Below are 20,649 nucleotides of genomic sequence, written 5' to 3' on the forward strand. Positions count from 1 at the left end.
AGAGAGAGTTTCCAACATTACAGGTGAAACATTTTGCTACCCTACCACTTAAACGCTTTTAGGGGAGTCCTCTAATCAAAATCTTACCCAGCTCCCAGGATCCTCTGTGATCTAGCCTCTGCTTCTAAGTCTCATCTCCAGCTGCTCTGCTTTCTTCATCTGACAGAACTAATGGACTCTCTCCGCTTTCCTGGCCTTTGCACATGCTGTTCCCTCTGCCTGAAACACACCTGATCACCACCACCCACCTACCCTTACCCCATTGTTTTATTATTCCTTATCTAACTTTGGCTTTACCCTTGGACTAGAAATGCCACAAGGGCAGGAGCTTGTCTCAGGATCCATGCTATCTCCCCATCAGCTAGCATACTGCTGAGCACCAAGTGGATGACAAGAGAATGAACATGTTTAAGGAACCGCTAAATCAAAGTGGAACGTAAAACTGGAAAGATAAGTAGAACCAGACTGTGGCAGGTTAGAGGCTTAGAGAGCTTTGCTTGTAAGGCAGAGAGATTCAAGCAGGATACTGACATAATAAAACTGGTAGTTCAGAAAGATCAACCAGGTTACTGGGGCTGAATGGAAAAATGAGTGGGGGTGGGCAAACTAGCCAGATAGCTGTTAGCCTAAGTCCTAAAGAAAGCTGTGAAAGAGGAGGAGAAGAGAAAAACCAAAGTAAGTGTGAGGAAAGGTGAATTCACCAACTCAACATCTCCAAAGCTGCTCCCCGTTCTGGAACCAGTACTCCCCACTGCTATACCAACAAGCGTGAAAGCCAGAAGCCTGGTACGAGTCACCCCCCACTCCCACCCAAAACCAGCTGGCCATGAAATCGGGACACTTCCCGTTTGCAGCGCTTGGCACAAGGCTCCTCCCTCCACTAGCTGTCTTGACTGCCTCTGGCCCTCTTTGTTCACTGGTATCCTCATCACATCATGAATCAGGTTAAAATCTTTAGATGCTTCCGCCTGCTTTTAGGACAAAGCCAAACTCAGTTTGGCCTACCAGGCCTTTCCTGGTCTGGTCCCTGTCTCTGTAGCATCATTTCTTTCTGCTACTCATGTGTTAGGAGTACCCAAAATGCTTGCAGTTCCTGAAACTCTTCCTTCAATGCCTGATGCCTTTTCAACCTCACTTGGTTGTCTCTCCTTAACTTGGCTGACTTTAAGACTACCTCAGACACCACTCCACCCCAAGAAGCTTTCCCTGCAGACCTTTCCAAGACAAAGTTCCCATGAGCTCCCAGGGCACCCAGAGTGTACCTCTTCCCTGCTGTGTAGGAGCTGCTCACATCTGATTCTCATTATTTGACTGTGAGTTCCCCAAGGATAGGACTTTGTCTTTAACCTTGTTCTTTCCATTACGTGGCAAAATGAGTATCTGGTTAATGAATGAAGGAACAAAAGAGAGAAGAACAGAACTTGGTAACTTCAGGAGAGAGTCTCAAAAAAAGAAAGAATCAAAGATCACTGCCTGTTTCAATCTGAGCCATCAGGGAAATGGTGGTTTCATTCACATAAACAGGGAAGTCAGAACAGAAAGCTAATTTGGAAGATTAAGAAAGCCATGAACCAATTTAGATTTGGTATTTTTCAGTTATGTATGTCCACAGAGATTTACTTTGAATTTAAAAAGAAAAAAAGAAAAGGAGATTTATCTCACCAAGAGTTACGGTACCGAGTTCGTCAAAGATACTCTTTGCCAGACTCTCTGTCTCCCTCATCAGCTGAGATATGATGCATTTAAATCTGTCAGTAGTCCGGGATTCTACTTTCCTGAAAACTAGAGCCATCAAAATGAAGTGAGTATTTTTCAGGAAGAACACATTATAGTTCAAAGTAGGCCATCTGCTCTCTGCCTCTGTTATTTCTTTTGCAAGACCTGAGGCCCCAATCTCAAAGGCAGGTAGTCTAAATGATGTATCAAATGCTCAAAAACCTTGCAATAGCTCTCTCGGGCTTAGTGCACAGATTCTAACATCTCCGTCTTTCATGGTCTAGGTTGAATCCAACTTCTCTTTCTGGCTTTCCTGTTACTCAGCATAGAACCTCTATCCTGACAAGGCTGGTATCCATCCTGTCTCTGCAAATACAACACTTTCTAACCCTCTCTTCTCTGATTTTCTCCTTTCCCACCCAACCCCCAGAAGTGCTCACACTATTCCTAAAATTCATTACTGCATTGTTTCAGGAGAAACGTAATAACTGCCTACCACGTGCTGTGTTCTGGTGATGAACAGTTGAAAAGAACACAGCCTGGGCTCCAGACAGGTCTGTGCTCTCAGGGGAGAGAAAGATACACAGCCAAATAACCACAGTAAATAGCTGTGCCAGGTGACATGGAGCACAAGGAAAAACATCTCTGGTTCTTCCAAAGGAGATGTTGTGGGATAAACAGGGAGAGAGGAATGGAGGGAAGGACAAGATGCACTTGAGGAGCTCAGAGGAATGCAACATGGTTGGGCTTATAGGGAGGGGGCAGAGGGAACTGGATTACAAAGAAATTTGTAGTTGATACTAAAAAGTTTACATTGGGTACCTTCCCTAAACTCCTTATAGGAAGCTCCCAGAAAAGAACTGAACTGTCCCTATTTCATGTGTGTTTACTCTGCCTTATACAATCATACACTATCCCCAGAGCAAGGAGGCAGGCACGTTATGTCTCCTCTTCTGCTCTCCCTCAATGGGTTAGTAGAGCATTGGAATTTAATAAACATTTGCAAGCCAATTTTTAAAAAAATCATATTCTGATCTGAGGAAAAACATGATTTCAACCCAAATCATCAGATACATATTCAAATAATGAATGATCACACAGCATCCTCCTCAAGCTTGCAACGCACAGAAGGACTGAGCCAGCTCTTGGCCATTTACATGCTTTAATTTTCTCATCGTTTCTCTCTCATTGTTAGTATCCCTATAAGAACTTTATCAGAAACAGAACAAAAACAAAAAAAAAAATCATCAAACCAAGAGTAAGAATGTTTGCTTTTGACAGTCCACTCCTGAGGTTCATCCATTTACTGAGGAGAGAGCTCAGTTGAAAGAACCATGAAGTGTAATTATTTCCTAAGTTTGGAGTTAAATATTTTCTACTAAAAAGAAAAAGTAAAAATTCAGTACTCATTCAAATGTCTCTGAGCTAAGAAAAGCAGAGAATAACAAAGTTCTAAAGGGCTTGTTATGGGATTCCACTTACACTTCTGGGGCTTATAAGCAACTTCTTCCAGATCCTCCAAGTTGTCTTTGACTGTTGCTATCACCGCTGTGTCAAGAGAGGCACACAGTTTGCAGATATATTCCATGGCTTCCTTTGTGTTTTTGGCATCCCCAGTGCCAACCGAGGCAGTCAGCCCAATGACCTGTGAGAAGCATTCCAAATTGTCAGACATTTGGAAAACAGCATGCCATTTCCACAATGCCCCATGCAACCCTTTCCTGCTAAAGTAGGGTTTGGGTTTTTTGGGTTTTTTTAAATAATTTCAGATAAAGAGCAATAATTTCAGATAAAGAGCAAGAACACAGTTTTTTTCCCCCTGATATTTCCCCCTGATATTCTCTATGACATTGCAAATGGAAAGGTCCCTGTTAGGCAAAGCACTAAATAGATGCAGGAATCACAACTTAACAAACATGAATTAGCAAAGAAACTAATGGCAGAAACCATTTCAAGGCAGGACTTCTCTCTTCTCTATCCTTATGTACCCCAAGATGTGTAGAACTAAAAGGAAAGGGACTGAAATCAGACACAACTCCATTCTAAAGGCAACCATGTCACACTGGCTGGGATCCAAGAACAAGTACCTTCAGCTCTCTTTAAAGCTGGGAAACAATAGCTATTCAGAATGGTCGGTGTGTAAATTCAGCAAGGTAACATTTGTAGGAAAAAAATATATAAATTTTATACATATATATGTATAAAACTTATACATATATATGTATAAAATTTATCTATTTATATATGTGTAATATATAAATATATATATTTACACACACACACACACACACATATATGTGTGTGTGTGTGTGTGTGTGTGTGTATTAGCTTAATGGTCACCTAATAATTTTTATCTTACTTGAATAGCAACTCAGTAAATACTGAATAATTGACTCATTAGCAAGGAATCTAATTAACCACCAATTTTTTTCTAGAAGAAGAAGCTGTAAAAAATGTGACTGCTACTAAATTTTGTCTACGGGTACCATGCTGAATTTCTTCTAACCTATGCTCCCTAAACAGAGTTATTAGGGTGAGAGAACTTCATGCGTTGCAATACTGGTGTACGATAGCTCTTCTGAGAAATCCATCTGGCTCTGGAGATACCTGAGGCAGTGGGTCTGAAGATCCTCCAAGTTTCTGATCTATATAATTAAACATGATCATATTGTAAGGATGGTGTTTACCGGTGTTGTGACATTCATCAAATATCATCAAAGTAAAGACAGAGAGTGATGGAATGGTCCCATTTCTAAGGCTATTCACAAGAATCTGTGGAGTTAAAATGATGATGTCATTGTCCTCAACAATCTGTTCCACTGAGACAGTCTCAGATGTTACTCCAGAAACACCTGCAACTTTATACCTGAGAAATGACAGAAAATTCCCTATTACTAACCATGATATGAATGAGGAGCCCTGAAGACATGAAACAGTAGCTCAGAGCATCAACTGATTAAGTTCCCCCTACCTCCAAAAGGAATATATCTGGAGACAAGTACTTAGTTTAGCACAGAGTCATACATACAGTTAAAGGTCAATAAATGCAAACAAATTTGGTTTTTTATGCAAATAAATAAATGCAAACAAAATGCAAAATTGCTAGCGAGTATGTTAATTCCTTCAAGTCTTAAGAAAGAAAGTAGTACTTAAAAGAGTAATATTGAAGAAGTTATAAAATCATTAAAAAGTTAAATGTGTCACTGAAATGTAAAATTGATCTCAAGTCATTTACTTACAAAGCAAGAGCTAACCAAAGGAGTTGAGGATTTCAAGCATACCTACCAAAGCATACTTGCATCCATGAAAAATTAATTACATCTAGATTATATAAAAGCTAAATCTATTATAAATTTTTGAATCCTAGCTCTCCAAATATAAAACAAAGCTGAGTACACACCAGTTACATGAAGCCAGAGAAAAAGAAATGGATCAACTGTTATACCTACCCAAGTTTTTCAAAATAATTGGAGAACACGGATTTCTGCTGTTCATACAATGGGAGTTGAATAGCAAAAAAGACAACTTTCCCCTTTTGTCCTTGTGGAAATTTTTTAAGATGATGTTCACATATAAGAAGGGAAACAAAGGTTTTTCCACATCCTTTTAACATACAAAGAAAAAGAAAACATGTAACTGATATTATACTAAAATATTTCTACAGAAAGGTAATTATTTTTGGCTCCCCTAAAACGACCGCTCCAACTAATAAACTAGGAATGTCGATGGGTTAACTGCAGCAGAATTTGTACCAGGACAGAAAAAGACCAACCTACTTCCTAGGTAACATGCAAATAAAATAATCAAAGCATTGAATAAGCTAAAACAGGGCATTTTTCTTTCCCTCCTCAGGTTCCTTAAAATACCTGGAGACTATGTTAGTGGGAAAGTTTTCTCAGAAGATATATGGAACAAGGAAAAAATGGAAACTTGCTCGTTTTGTCCCAGTATTCAAATAAAGAAAAAAAAAGGGGGGGGGGAAGCAAACACAGAAACAAACCACATAAGTAGTGGCAATCAGCTTACCAGTAGGAGCACATATCAATGTGTTTTTTCCTTCCTTAGCAGGCAAAGCGAGCTCTAGTTGGTAATTTCTTGGCTTCAGAGGCGTGCAGGTAGGAGAGTCTGCTATATAATACAAAAGGGACAAAATTACCAAATAGTTACAGCTCTGAGGAATCAAGGGAAGAGCTATCTATCATCAGATAGACAGGAATTCAGACTTTAGCAAAAAGGGCGTCGTTTAAGAAACTTTAGAATCCTTGTCTCTTGTTAACCTTTCCAGCCTCTGCACTGATGTGAAGTACAAACTTCTCCCTCAGTGACTAAGTACCAATGGCAAGAATCCTTTTAAAAGCCACAAAGATTTCTTTCTTAAATAATCTTGGAAGTCTAGTAAGGAGAAACTAAAGCAAAAATGGCCTAATTCAGGGCAAGACAGATGGCCGCTGGTTAAAAGGAAATGGTATATGGAACCAAACAACAAATCTATGAAAAGCAAAAAACTATCAACATTGAATTCCCAGAGCCATGGAAATAGTGGACAGCAACCATGCTTTCCAGTTCTGCAAGCTCTCACAGGGTATCTTCTCTCAAAATGACCAGAAGTTTCAAAAAATAACCAGAGGCTTTTTTTTTTTCACTAACAGATAAGCATATAGAATGTTATTGCTAGAAAAAACTTCAGAAATCATCTATTGACCCCAACCTATTTTAAAGAAAAGGAACATTTCTAAAAGGGTAAGTGAGTTCACTAAGGTCCCTTACATGTCAGAAAAATTTAAAGCAATTTACATTCAGTGATTTTACTCTGAAATGACAAAAAAAAAAAAAAACCCACAAAACTTGTATCATTTGGTTGCAGAAGTAATCTGTAGATCTTCTTGCGGTATTATCACCAAATCACACCTTTCTTCTCACACTACTCAGTATTAGTCAGAATGTCTTCCCTGATGTCCTTTTGTAAAAAAAACTTTTTATTGTGGCTCGTTATGCAACTTTCCGGTCCCCTCATGATAACATGCTTCTAGAAACAGAAGGTGGGCCTTATAACTAAGTTGTAAGTTATAACTGAGTTATAACTTATAACTTATAACTAAGTTACTAAGTGCCTTTGTGTGAAATTAGAAAAAGGAGATCCTCTGGGAGGGTACAGCCCCTCCGTGCCCTATTTGGCAAAGAGCACAGGCTGGATCTCAGTCCCCACTCAAACTCAGCTGGGCACATTTGTTTAGTGCACAAACTTCATCAGCTTACAGGCCAGTCCTGGGATAATAAAAGGAAAGTGAGCAAGTGACTCACAAACATTAGTGTTTCTTTAGAGAGCAGGGCTGACTTTGAATTGCATAGACACTAAGTTTCCAGGAGGACCCTATTTGCATTTTCAATATAGACATGCACATATGTCTTAGTGACAAAAGAAAATAAAAGGGGCTGACAATAGCTTTAGAAGTGCGAAAACAATATTTTTAATTATAGAAAAAGTATCTATTTTAATATAAATTATATTTTCTTTAAAGAAAAATAAATGATCTTTTCTTACTTTTCCTTTAAAACCTTTCATAACACTATGACTTTGCGTACTGCAAGCCACGTTCCCACACAAAATGCCTGAGGAATATCATTATGGAAAGAACAGTGCTGGGTACCTGAGGGCGGAGATGAGTTCTGACTAAGATTCTGGCATTCTGGTTCTTCCTTATAGAAAATCTGTATGTCAGAAGTTTCCATTTCATCATCCTCAAGAACTTTCGGTTCAACATTTTTTACATCTGTATGAGACCAAAAGACACCTTAGAATTTTGATCTAATCTGATGATTGTCTTGAGAGCACAAGTCCTACAAAGAGGTCATAATCCTAAAATTCTCAAATTCCATTAAAATTTCTCACAACCATGCCCTTCACCTTCTAAAACAATGAAAAGAAACTTTTTTTTTTTAATAAAAGATTTTATTTATTTGACAGAGAAAGACACAGCTAGAGAAGGAACACAAGTGGGAGGAGTGGGTGAGGGAGAAGCAGGCTTCCCGCCAAGCAGGGAGCCCAATCTGGGGCTCAATCCCAGGACCCTGGGATCATGACCTGAGTTGAAGGCAGGCTCTTAACGACTGAGCCACCCAGGTGTCTGGAGAACAATCTTTTTGAGTGTGATGTCTCAATCTGGAGTCTGAACTCCAATATCATTTAGGACTTAATTATTCAAACTGTGGAACATGGGCCAGCAACTTCCTGAGTTTGTAGAAATGCAGGCTCTTGCATCCCTACTAAGTCAGAATCTGCATTTTAACAAAATCCCCAGGTGATTCTCACATAAAGTAAACAAGAGAAACACCACTTGGCAGACATTTATGGCTTCCAATCCTGACCTAATCCAAGAAATCAGATGGGTATTTATATAGACATTTTCTAGAACAATTTGTAATCTAAAGCAGCCTAGGACACGTGAAGACCAAACAGTTGCTTTACCAAACTCAGACTTTAAAACAATGCTCTGAGCAGATTAGCTACAGGAAATCACATGACAGCACAGATATCTAATTACAGTACATTCCTTTTTCAATCCTGTTCTGGCTTAGTTCCCAATAGCTCAGGCAAGAGGAGTAGGCTGTCTCTATTACAATTCTAATCTGAACAGAGGGCAAGTTCTGGAGTTTGAACCTTCCACTCAGGAATTTTAACGCTAGGGACGCCTGGGTGGCTCAGTCGGTTAAGCTGCTGCCTTCGGCGCAGGTCATGATCCCAGTGTCCTGGGATTGAGTCCCCCATCGGGTTCCTTGCTCCATGGCTCCACAGGGAGCCTGCTTCTCTCTCAGCTTCTGCCTGCTTGTGCTCGCTCAGTCTCTCGCATGCACGCGCGCTCTCTCTCTGACAAATAGACAAATAAAATCTTTAAAAAAAAGAATTTTAAAGCTATTTCTTAGATGATCTAAATCCAGAGAGTGAGCTCAGGTTCTACCTTCCCCAAATCCTTTGGGCCAGATGGGCTAATTCTGGATGAGAGCAGTTTGCCCTGGTCCATTTTAGGGGTTACACACAACCATATTACTTCTGTAGGCAAGTAGCCACTTGCTTCCGAGAACTCAATTTCATGCTGCTCTCTCACCAGAGATGTAGCCATGAGTGTCTGAAGGACAAAATGCCTCTGACACTGAGTGATCGACAGGCAGGAATGAAAGAGGCCCTAAGTAGAACTATGAGAAAGGCAGAGCATGTTTTCAGACCCTCCCAACCCTTCGCTGGAATATCCTACCCACCTTTGTCTACAATCCAGAGTTCACTGAACTTGCTCTCTTCCATCTCCAAAGCAAGTTTCAAAGTTTTGGGCCAGTTTTCCTTGTCTGATCTGAGAAGGCATTCAACCATTTTCTCTGCACCTGCCATCAGCCCCTTGTTGGAACACACCTAAGCAAGACAACTGGAGTTGATCAATCATTTTAAAAGTTTTCAAAAACTAAAGATGTACTGTATGGTGATTCATATAACACAGTTAAAAAAAAGTTTTCCTTTTGTGAGTTTTTATTGAAGAAATAGCAATTCAAGCACTATGTGATTTAAAATCATTGTATATTGTGATACTGTGGTTCAATAGGTCTTATTCATGACCATTTTTTGCCCCATCCAACACAGTGTCTTTTAAGACACCCTTTCCTTTGTCTTTGTCTTTACACACGGCAATGCTAGGTCAAGCCAGGTGCTCCCAATCCTCTGAGACCTTTTATCTATCTCTATCATCATCAGCAATATTAGGAAACAATCCATTTGACAACCATTCAGACTATGGGTGTATTGGCACAGAGAGATATTTGGGAGAATATAACAAAATACTAACAATATTTTTTTTCAGGGTAATGGGACCTACATGATTTTTATTATTCATCATAAAAACTAAAATTAATCAAGCACTTATTATTATGTGTCAGGCATATGTAAGCACCTTACATACATTATCTCATTTAATCCTTCTAAAAATATCGTGTTCATAAGGTACTATTATTATTTCCATTTTATATGAAGAAATAGGTTTAGAGAAACTAACTTGCCTAAGATCATACTACCAGTAAATGGATAAACTAGGATTCTAACAAAATTTGTATGCAGAGCCTGAATGCTCAACCATGAGAGTCTATAGCGTTTGTTCTTTTTATGTGCTAACTTGTTCAACTTTGCTTAAATTTGTATAAAACATTATTCACAAAAGTAATAATAATTTTAACTGAAAATAGGCCAAACGTGAAAAAAACTCATGACATTAAAAATTACTCAATTCACAACTAAAAATACTATTCCAGGTAATTATGCCTTAGATTTGAGGACTTCTGTGGATTTCAATGATCTTTCTCCAGTCTAAATCAGCAGAGAAAACAGAAGACATTTCCCATGTTCAAATTACCTCCCCCCAATTTAGTATTTTATATTAAATTAATTATAATTAATTAATTGTGTTAAATACATCAGTTAAATTACCTGTATAATTTCTTCGCACTCCTGACTAATTAAACATTGGGATATTTTCGGAAGGATATCTTTTGGATTAACTGTGGTTTTAAATTCTGGTTGTAAACGCTTTAGAAGTGATCTGTACTCCTCTAGACTTTCAATTTTCTGGAAATCCCAAGTTTCAATGGCTTCATAAAGTCCAGAATAACCTGGAAAGAAAGAAGAAAATGGGGGCTATTATGAAACCAACTAAAAGATATTTTAAGATTTGTTATCATAGGAATTATGTTTAAATGTATAGTAAGAGAACTCAAAAGATATCTGTACAGCACCTCAATAATTAATGATCTTTCAAAAAAGAAAACTCAACATTTATTATAAGCACCCAACAATTTAGGTCCTCTAACAACGTTTATCATCTCTTAGGAAAAAGTGCTAAGGATAATGTGAACTCTTACTTTTGGTCTCAGTATAAAATTTACCTTCCAAAGTGCCCCATGGACTTCGCTACAACCTCTGACTTGTCCTCCAGTGAGTCAAATCATCATGCAATTCAGTATCTTCCCAGTGCAAATTAGCAAAGCCGGCAAAACGAAATATAAATCTTAATTCCTGTCCCATAGGAATTTAACCTTCTACATTACTCCCAGAAAAGAATATTAAGTATAATGGGAAACTTGAGGAGAAAAAAAATTATTTCCAACTGTAATAATTCAAGAATGCTTCTTCAATCTAAGGTTCTCATACAAAATCACCAGATTTGTCTGACTACACAGCCCACACTCTTCATTTGGCTATAAAGATCATACCAACAAAATGAACACATGGGACTCCATTACCCAACTTAACAACTAGAATTTCCCAATACTTTTGTGGGAGTGTGCTCTTTTTTCCCAACGTTCTATCTCCCTGCAGAGAGACTACCATGCTGTATTTGATGTATTACTCCCTTCATTTTTTTGAATAGTTACATGGAATACACTCATTCCCTCAACAATGTATCTTCAGGAGCGCCTGGGTGGTTCACTCAGTTAAGTGTCAGCCTTCTGCTTAGGTCATGATCTCATGGGTCCTGGAATGGAGTCCCAGGTAGGAGCTCCCTGCTCAGAAGGAAGTCTGCTTCTCCCTCTGCCTTTGCACCACCCCCCCAATCCCCGTTCATGTGAGCTTTCTTGCTCTTTCAACTAAATAATCTAAAAAAAAATTTTTTTAAATAGAGACAAAAAAAACCAATATGTTTGGTTTGTTTGGAACTTCATATTGACATCCTACTAAATGTAATTTTCTCTGCTTTTTAAAAAGTTTAATATTACATTTCAAAACTTAACCTGTGTTGTCATCTATAGCTGGGTTCATACATATTCATTGCAGTACAGTGGACCATCATGTGACTATTACAGAATTTTATTATCCATTTTCTTCTTGAAGGACACTGGGTTGCTTCCAGTTTTATTTGGTTGCTTGCTTGCTTCTGTTATTACAATTATTCTATGAATATTCTTTAATCAGTATGCTGCAATATATGTGTTAAAGTTTTTCTAGGGCACATACTTAAAGTGAAACTGTTGGACAGGGGAATACAAGAGTTCAGTTGAACTATGTAAGATGATGACACATTATTTTGTTGTTGTTGTTGTTTTAAGATTTTATTTATTTATTTGACAGACAGAGATCACAAGTAGGCAGAGAGGCAGGCAGAGAGAGAGGAAGGGAAGCAGGCTCCCAGCTGAGCAGAGAGCCAGACGTGGTGCTCGATCCCAGGACCGTGGGATCATGACCTGCGGCTGAAGGCAGAGGCCTTAACCCACTGAGCCACCCAGGTGTCCAGACACATTGTTTTTCAAAAAAATTGTATTAATTTACACTCTGTATAATGACACTTAAGATTTCCCATGATTAAACAACCTCTTCAAGCCTTAGCATTGTTGGACTTCCTAAGTTTTGCTGTCTAGTAGTTAATAAAATGCTACCTCATTGAATTCCTAATTCACAATTCCCTAATTGCTATTTGGACTGACAATCTTTTCATATGTTTATCAACCTTTCTTATTTCCTATTCTTTATTATGTAAGTTCACACTTTTGCCCTATAGATGTTTAGATGTTTTCTTTCTTTTTCTAACTGATTTTAAAGCCTTTTTAATATATTCTAGATATTAATCCTTTTGGTGATTATATATTTTGCAAATATCCTCTTCAGTTTGTCCCTTATTTTTTCATTTTCTTTCATGTTTGACAAAGAGATGTTTTTAATTTTAATGTCAACAAATATATCAGTTTGTCTTTTATGGATAATGCTTTAATGTTTGTTTCACAAATCCTGCCACACCCCAAGGTCACAAAATATTATTCTATATTCTTTTCTAAAATTGCTAAATTCTGGCTTTTAGAATTAAGTCTTTAATTCTTGTGAATTCATTTTGTCGCTATGTGTGAACGGAATGAGCTAAGGAATACAAATTTATTTTACATGGATATGTAATTTAGGGTTTGTTTGGGTTTTAACATTATCCTGTTTATAATGGCCCACTGCAATTTATTAAAACTCCTCCATTCCTTTTTTTTTTTTTTTTAAGATTTTATTTATTTGAGAGAGAGAGAGAGTGCAGGAGAAGTAGAGAGTCAGATGGAGAAGCAGCCTCCCTGCCGAGCAGGGAGCCTGATGCGGGACTCGATCCTGTGACTCCAGGATCATGACCTGAGCCAAAGGCAGTCGCTCAACCAACTGAGCCACCCAGGCACCCAAAACCCCTCCATTCCTAATGATCCTCCTTTCCTGGTGATCTCAAATATATCAAGTTTTCATAAATATATGAGTTTAATTGAAGGCTCTTTATTCTGTATCATTGGTCAGTTGGTCGATGCCAAGACCAACATTATGCTGTTTCAATTTCTAGCATAAATTTTGCTATTTATAAGTGGAAACCCCAGCCTACTTAATTCTTCTTCTTTAGGAAATGTCCTGACTATCCTTGGATCATAATTCTTCCATTTACCTTTTAGAATCATTTAGAAATTTGTCAAGCACATGAAAAAGCATGTAGGATTTTTATTAAAATTGTATTGAATATAGAAATCAATGTTGGAAGAGCAGATATTTTTATGGTATCAAGTCTTTCTCTCCATGTGGATGGGTCTATATCTCCATTTAGATAGGACTTCTTTAGTATCTTTCAATAACATTTTATCATTTGCTCCATTTGAACTTTACACATCTTTTGCGAGGTTTTTCCTAACTATATTACAACTTCTGTGACTATTCTAAGTGGTATTCATTTTGGACTACATTTTCTATTTGCTTCCAGTGGTTAGAAATACAACTAATTTTTGTGTTTTATTTATTTTTATTACACTATAATTAACATACAGTGTTATATTAGTTTCAGGTGCGCAACACGATTGAACAATTCTATACATTACTCAGTGCTCATTACAAAAGTGCACCCCTTCACCTCTTTCACACATCTCCCTATCTACTTCCCTTCTGGCAGTCACCAATTTAATCCCTATATCTAGGAGTCTGTTTTTCACTTGTCTCTTTTTTATTTTGTTCATTTTGTTTCTTAAATTCCCCATATAAGTTTATCTTTCTCTAACTTATTTCACTTAGCATTATACCCTCTAGATCAATCCATGTTATTGCAAATGACAAGATTTCATTCACTTTTATGGCTGAGTAATATTCCATTGTATATATATACCACATCTTTATCCATTCTTCTACGGATGGACATTTGGGTTACTTCTGTATCTTGACTACTGTAAATAGTATTGCGATAAACATGGAGGCACCTGCATCCCTTCGAATAAGTATTTTCATTCTCTTTGGGTAAATATCCAATAATGGAATTACTGGATCATATGGTAATTCTATTTTTAATGTTTGGGGAACCTCCATACTGTTTTCCACAGTGGCTGTAGCAGTTTGCACTCCCACAACAGTGCATGAGGGTTCTTTTTCTCCACATCCTCTCCAACACTTACTAGTTCTTGTGTTGGCCATTCTGACAGGTGTGAGGTGATTTATCATTGTGCTATCTTAATATCTCATTGTGGTTCTGGTTTGTATTCCCTGATGATTAGTGATGTTGAGCATCTTTCCATGTGTCTGTTGGCCATCTGTATGCCTTCTTTGGAAAAATGTCTATTCGTGTCTTCTGCCCATTTTTAATCAGATCATTTGATTTTTTGGTGTTGAGTTGTATAAGTTCTTTATATATTTTGGATATTAACCCTTTATTGGATATATCATTTGCAAATATCTTCTCCTACTCAGTAGGTTGTCTTGTCTTGTTGATGGTTTCCTTTGCTGTGCAAAAACTTATTTGGTATAGTTTTAATAGTTTAATTTTGCTTTTATTTCCCTTATTGAAGGAGATAAATCTAGAAAAATGTTTCTATGTCTGATGTCAAAGATATTACTGCCTATTTCTTCTAGGAATGTTATGGTTTCTGATCTTACATTTAAGTTTTTAATCCATTTTGAGTTTATTTTTGTGTATCGTGCAGAAATGCAACTAATTTTTGTATACTGATCTTATACCTGGTAAACTTGTTAAATACTTCCAATAATCTCTCTGCAGATTCCTTTGGATATTTCAGGTAGACAATTATATTATGTGACTAAGAGTAATCTTTACATTGCCTCAGATTAAGAGACATGAGACACATGAGGATAGCTCAAAATTAATAGCATTTCAGTTTTACAGCATTCTGAAACAGTTAAGTAATATCCTCTGATTCTTCATGGGTAAGAAGAATGAACTAACCTGCATGACCAAGGGCGTCCAAAAAGCCACGGAACCAGCCTTCTTCCTGGAGCTCCAATAGAAACTTAAGAAAAAGTGAGGCAGCCTCCATCGTGCCCTTATTGTTTTTCTCAGCCTGAATATGCTGCACCTCATCTACAAACAGAAGCAAGAGGGGCTCATCAAACTGCGCAACTAATCACTGGAAGACAAACCTGAAAAGGGCTGTCAAACTTTCTCAAACAGGGACAGCAATTGTAACATATTCCATTGTGGAACAGGAACTGCAAGAAGCTAGCAAATTCTCTGTTCAGACAGATGATGCCTATTCTTCACCAACCATCCTTCCCTCCCATCCCCCATCCTCTCTAGAAACTTCTCTTAGTTTGGTGTGGAAGTCTGGGAACATATTCCAGGAAAATCCTTTGAAAAGGGAGCTTCTTAATGGTGTATGAAAAAGTACCCCCATAACAAGTCACTATTAACACTGTATTAGGTAGAAGAACAATGGCTTCCTCCAACACTTTTTTTTTTAAGATTTTATTTATTTATTTGACAGACAGAGATCACAAGTAGGCAGAGAGACAGGAGGAAGCAGGCTCCCTGCCGAGCAGTGAGCCCAACACAAGGCTCGATCCCAGGACCTCGGGACCATGATCTCAGGATCCCAGGACCATGACCCAAGCCGAAGGCAGAAGCTTTAACCCACTGAGCCACCCAGGCGCCCCTTCCTCCAACATTTTGATACTCCCTTGTTCAAAAGTCTAAATTAATTGCAGGACTACAAGACTGTGAGGACACGACTACCTCCATGGCATCTTTAATTACACCAGACTCAGAATGGAGAGTTAGAAATAAAAAGATACTTTTGTAGTCCTTTTTCCAGGTTTTTGCTTAGACAGTATGAAATATGGAAGAAAAGAAAAAGCAAGAGGAGTTAAAAAGAAACATAAGGTCAGGGAGCAGAAAACTATCCACCCAGCTGCTGATGGTCACACGACTTTGTGTGTGTGTATCTCCATGTCTGGGGCAGTGGTTGCCTACACATGACCCGACATTTGACAGTGTTCCTTTTTTCCCCCTTATTGTCAGTGGAGTATAAATTCCAAGGAATAAGCCAGTTGTCTGGTTGATCGCTGTATCCTCAGAGATTAGAAGAGGACCTTCTAGTACTCAACAAAGGTATACTGAATGGATGAAGAAAGGAAGGGATAGTGTCCTTCTCTGCCAAGGTCTCTGTTTTGGGAACAATAACATTTTAATGTGTAAAACCCAATAGTTTTTAGAGTTGTGGATCCATCACCACTATCTAATTTTAGTACACTGTCATTACTGTAGAAAGAAATTTTGTAGCTCTTAGTAGTCACTTCCATCTCCCTTTCCCTTAAACCCAGGCAACCATTAATCCATTAGAGCCTCTACAGATTTCCCTGCTTTGGATATTTCATACAAGTAAAAGTATACAATATGTGGTTTTTGTAACGGGTTCTTCCACTTAGCATAATGTTTTCAAGGTTCATCCACAATTGTAGCTAGTAATATTCCATTATATGTATGCACTACAAGTTGTCTACCCATTCACCAGTTAATGAGCATTTAGATTGTTTCCACATTTTGGCTATTATGAATAGCAATGCTATGAACAGCCATGTACAAGTGTTTTTGTGAACATATGTATTCACTTCTCTTGAATTTGAGCCTAACTGAAATTGCTAGGTCATACGGTAACCCCATTTAATAATGTCAGGAATTACCAAACTGCTGTCCAAGGGAGCTGCACCATGTTACATTCCTCCCAACAATTAACGAGAATTCCAATTTCCAAACATCATGACCAACACTTCTTTTTTTTTTTTTTTTAGCTCTCTATATTGGTTTTCTGTGGCTGCAGTAACAAATTAGCACTAACTGGTGGCCTTAAAATGACAGGAACTTATTTTCTCACAGTTCTAGAGACCAGAAGTCTGAAATCAAGATGTCGGTGGGCTACATTTCCTTTGAAGGCTCTGTGGGACAATACAACCCTTCCTGCTCCCAGTGGCCGTTGGCATGCCTTGATTTGTGGCCACATCAAATCTTTGCCTCTTAACCACTCTGGAAAACAGCATGGAGGTTCCTCAAAAAGTTGAAAATAGAGCTACCCTATGACCCAGCAATTGCACTACTGAGTATTTACCCTAAAGATACAAACGTAGTGACGCGAAGGGGCATGTGCACCCGAATGTTTATAGCAGCAATGTCTACAATAGCCAAACTATGGAAAGAACCTAGATATCCATCAACAGATGAATGGATAAAGAAGATGTGATGTGATATATATATATATATATATATATATATATATATATATATATAAAATGGAATACTATGCAGCCATCAAAAGAAATGAAATCTTGCCATTTGCAACGTGGATGGAACTAGAGGGTATTATGGTTAGCGAAATAAGTCAATCGGAGAAAGACAACTATCATATGATCTCCCTGATATGAGGAAGTGGAGATGCAACATGGGGGGTTTGAGGGGTAGGAAAAGAATAAATGAAACAAGATGGGATCAGGAGGGAGACAAACCATAAGTGACTTTTAATCTCACAAAACAAACTGAGGGTTGCTGGGGGGAGGGGGGGTGGGGTTATGGACATTGGGGAGGGTATGTGCTATGGTGAGTGCTGTGAAGTGTGTAAACCTGGTGATTCACAGACCTGTACCTCTGGGGATAAAAATACATTATATGTTTATAAAAAAATTTAAAAATTAAAAAAAAAGAAAAAAAATCTTTGCCTCTTTCCTCATATTATTTTCTCCTCTGTCTGTCTTGTAGTTGCATCTCTACAACCTCTGCCTCTGTTTCCACATGACCTTCCCTTTGTGTCTTTGCATGGCTATCTTCTTATAAACACACCAATCACATTGATTAGGATTCCACCCTACTCCAGTATGATTTCATCTTAACTAATTACCCCCATATAAAGATCCTATTTCCAAATAAGGTCACATTCTGAGGTCCTGGGGCTTAGGACTTCAATGTATTTTTTGGGGGAGGACACAATTCAACCCATAATAGCAACTTATCTTGTCACCTATCCCAACTCTTCTGGGCACACAACTCTATTCCTTTGAGAGAGTTAATTCTGTTCCTAAACCCCATCCTCAGAGCTGGGTTCTTAGTCCCAGGTCTCCCTGCTGTTTGTTCTTTCCTTACACATGCTACCAGCCATTACTGATACTCCACATGAAGGTTCAGACATATCCCAGTCATAGCTGAACCCTTCCCAGTTGAACTGTCTTGCTGTATCGGGGCAGTTTAGCTTTTCTCTGCACATGGTCAGGCCCGTCCTGGTGCTACCTGGCCCAATAACTGCTCCTAAGTAGTGCTACCTTCCTCAAAAGCACTAGGAGACCAGTGCAGGAAAAATTCTATTTTTGGCTGTCAGTATTTCCCACTTCCTTTGCCATGCTGGCCACTCTGTGATGCCATCCTCAGCTTCCCAAGGTAGAATTTCTTCATTTCTTTTCTGTGATTTCTTGGTCTCTTTACATGCTTCTGACTAGAGCACTGACAATGCTGTATATAGTTATACACACACATCCACACACACACACACACATACACACACAGTATATGGTACCCTGTGTGTGTGTGTGTATATATATATATATATATATGTATGTATATGTGTGTGTGTGTATACTCTCTATATACTGTATACACAGTATATACTATATATACTCTATACATACAGTATATATGCATATAGTATATATACTCTATATATACAGTTATATAATAACTGAGTGTCTATCTCTCCCCATTGACTGTGATCATTTACGTGTTATATTCATTTTTGCCTTCATCTTTGTATTCTAATCATCAACAAAGTGCCTGGCTCATACATGTATCCAGAGAATGTTACTAAAGAAATGGAAAAATACTCAGAATACGGCTCCCTCCCAGAATACTACCCAGGACCCCTTCAGGATAAGGGTAAGCTTTTGAATCCAAAGGGATACTGCAAAAAATTTGGAGCCCACAACCTGGTCTACCTTGAAACATCCTGGATAACCTATGAATAAGAAAAGCCCTGCAGTACCCTAGTCACCACGCAAGCTCTCCAGAAGACACATGGCTTCAATACTCCTTTCCCAAGATTCAACTAGAGCACAATACCCAACACGTGGAGAGGATTATGGTAAAAGACATACTGGATATTGCTGGTGTAATTTAAACATATTGGTGTACTTGCATGTGCATGGGGGAATGTGTATGGGCATAAGGAGAGTATGGATAAGCTCCTACTTATAAAAGCAAAAAAATGAGTCAAAATATTTATATCCAGCCGTAACTCTCATGTCTCAGCTCCCTGACTGAATACTGACTGCTAGAATATACTTGTCACAATTAAGGTTAACTAATAGAATCCTGAGATTCCAAAGCATCCAAAAACAAAAGAAAAAGAAAAAGGGGGACAGAGAAACTTTATCAGTCTAACAGAAAACAGAAAAAGATGGGAAGAAAGAAAAAAGTTTATGGATACATGTACACATGATAAAGTATAAAGAAATGAACAGGAAAGATATAAGCCAGCTAAATGATAACACCTTCCTCTGGGAAGGAGCTGGAAATAAAAACTCTATGGTGTCTGTAACATTCAAAAATAAGACAATATCACATAGTGTTCTTCAGTTTGCTTTCTCTATTTACCTTTTGGTATTTTATTGTAATTGTTTTATAACTACAAATTAAAACTATATATTAAAAACTATGCCACCTTTGCACACTATAGTTTTCCAGCAGAGCACTTACCACGTTTTGTCATCTATGGTTTATTTAGTAACCTGCCTTCACATATGCATTCTTATCTCTATTAGGGGCCATTTCTATCACACTCACCATAGATTTCTCAGTTCTTAACAGGACACTTCTTAATAGATAATATGTGTAGTAATACGAGTCAATTCTCTCCAATGCAAACACAATGTCTAAAACATTTGAGTTGCTTGAATCACACATGAGTGCAAGAAAGAATGGGATTCACACCAGTTTGTTAGCGTTTCACTTATGGCAAGGTTTCTAAAAGAGATGTCCTGAAGAGGCTTACACTCTTCAGGGGCCCAAGCTACTCTGTGGTCATCAGGATGTTACTTTGTTACCTCTCTCTGAGCACAAACAAAGCGGAAGCCCACTTTTGTTGGTGGTATTCTTTCACTCCTCACTCCACAACCTGTGCCTTTGCAGAGCAATTAGCATTCAAATTACCTTTCTCCTTTCACTCAATTTCCCAAAACTGCCTCACATTGGGAAAGATTTTTAGGCATTTGGAGCCTGAAAAGGAGTTGCCAGATCCCCTCTCTTATTTCAACTCCTTCCAGGTACTACCTCCTTTTCCCTCTTTGCTCAAAGCCTCTGCTCATCTGCTCATAGTGCTTCTGGATTCAGATTTAAAGTGGCATTCATCCAACCAGGTGTCTCAAAAGCTAAACAAAAACACCAGAAGTGAAGCCTGCAGCCATTCAGTCCACACAGCCTTGCCCCTCTCAAGCTTCCAGTTACTCCTAAGTGCAATTCAGACCTGGCAAGAGTAAGTGTCAATTACCTTGGAGCTCTGAGAGCATTTTATAGTCATTTAGGTACATCTGTCCTCACTAGTAAATCTTGGGCTGCAAAGTATGTAAAAGAAGGGCCTATATCTCACTCCTGAATCTCTGTCAGTACAAAGCTGAAGACATCCTAGACATAATCATTAGAGAAA

General features: G+C 38.3%; 1 protein-coding gene across 2 annotated transcripts in view; it reads right to left on the bottom strand.

Moving 5' to 3' along the window:
- Positions 1–20,649, bottom strand: part of RIGI (RNA sensor RIG-I) — a 36,921-nt gene that overhangs the window by 15,789 nt on the left and 483 nt on the right. The window contains exons 2-10 of one of the 2 annotated variants that reach the window (XM_080819879.1): positions 14,922–15,056; positions 10,181–10,362; positions 8,971–9,118; positions 7,365–7,487; positions 5,743–5,841; positions 5,166–5,319; positions 4,324–4,582; positions 3,199–3,361; positions 1,663–1,782 (exon numbers count right to left, since the gene is read on the bottom strand). In XM_080819879.1, the coding sequence (XP_080676005.1) occupies positions 1,663–1,782; positions 3,199–3,361; positions 4,324–4,582; positions 5,166–5,319; positions 5,743–5,841; positions 7,365–7,487; positions 8,971–9,118; positions 10,181–10,362; positions 14,922–15,056 (1,383 nt within the window). Of the gene's footprint in view, positions 1–1,662; positions 1,783–3,198; positions 3,362–4,323; positions 4,583–5,165; positions 5,320–5,742; positions 5,845–7,364; positions 7,488–8,970; positions 9,119–10,180; positions 10,363–14,921; positions 15,057–20,649 lie in introns of both variants that reach the window. The other variant, XM_080819878.1, reaches the window with a different exon arrangement.

Source organism: Martes martes, assembly GCF_963455335.1.
Source record: "Martes martes genome assembly, chromosome: 12".
Classification (NCBI taxonomy): domain Eukaryota; kingdom Metazoa; phylum Chordata; class Mammalia; order Carnivora; family Mustelidae; genus Martes; species Martes martes.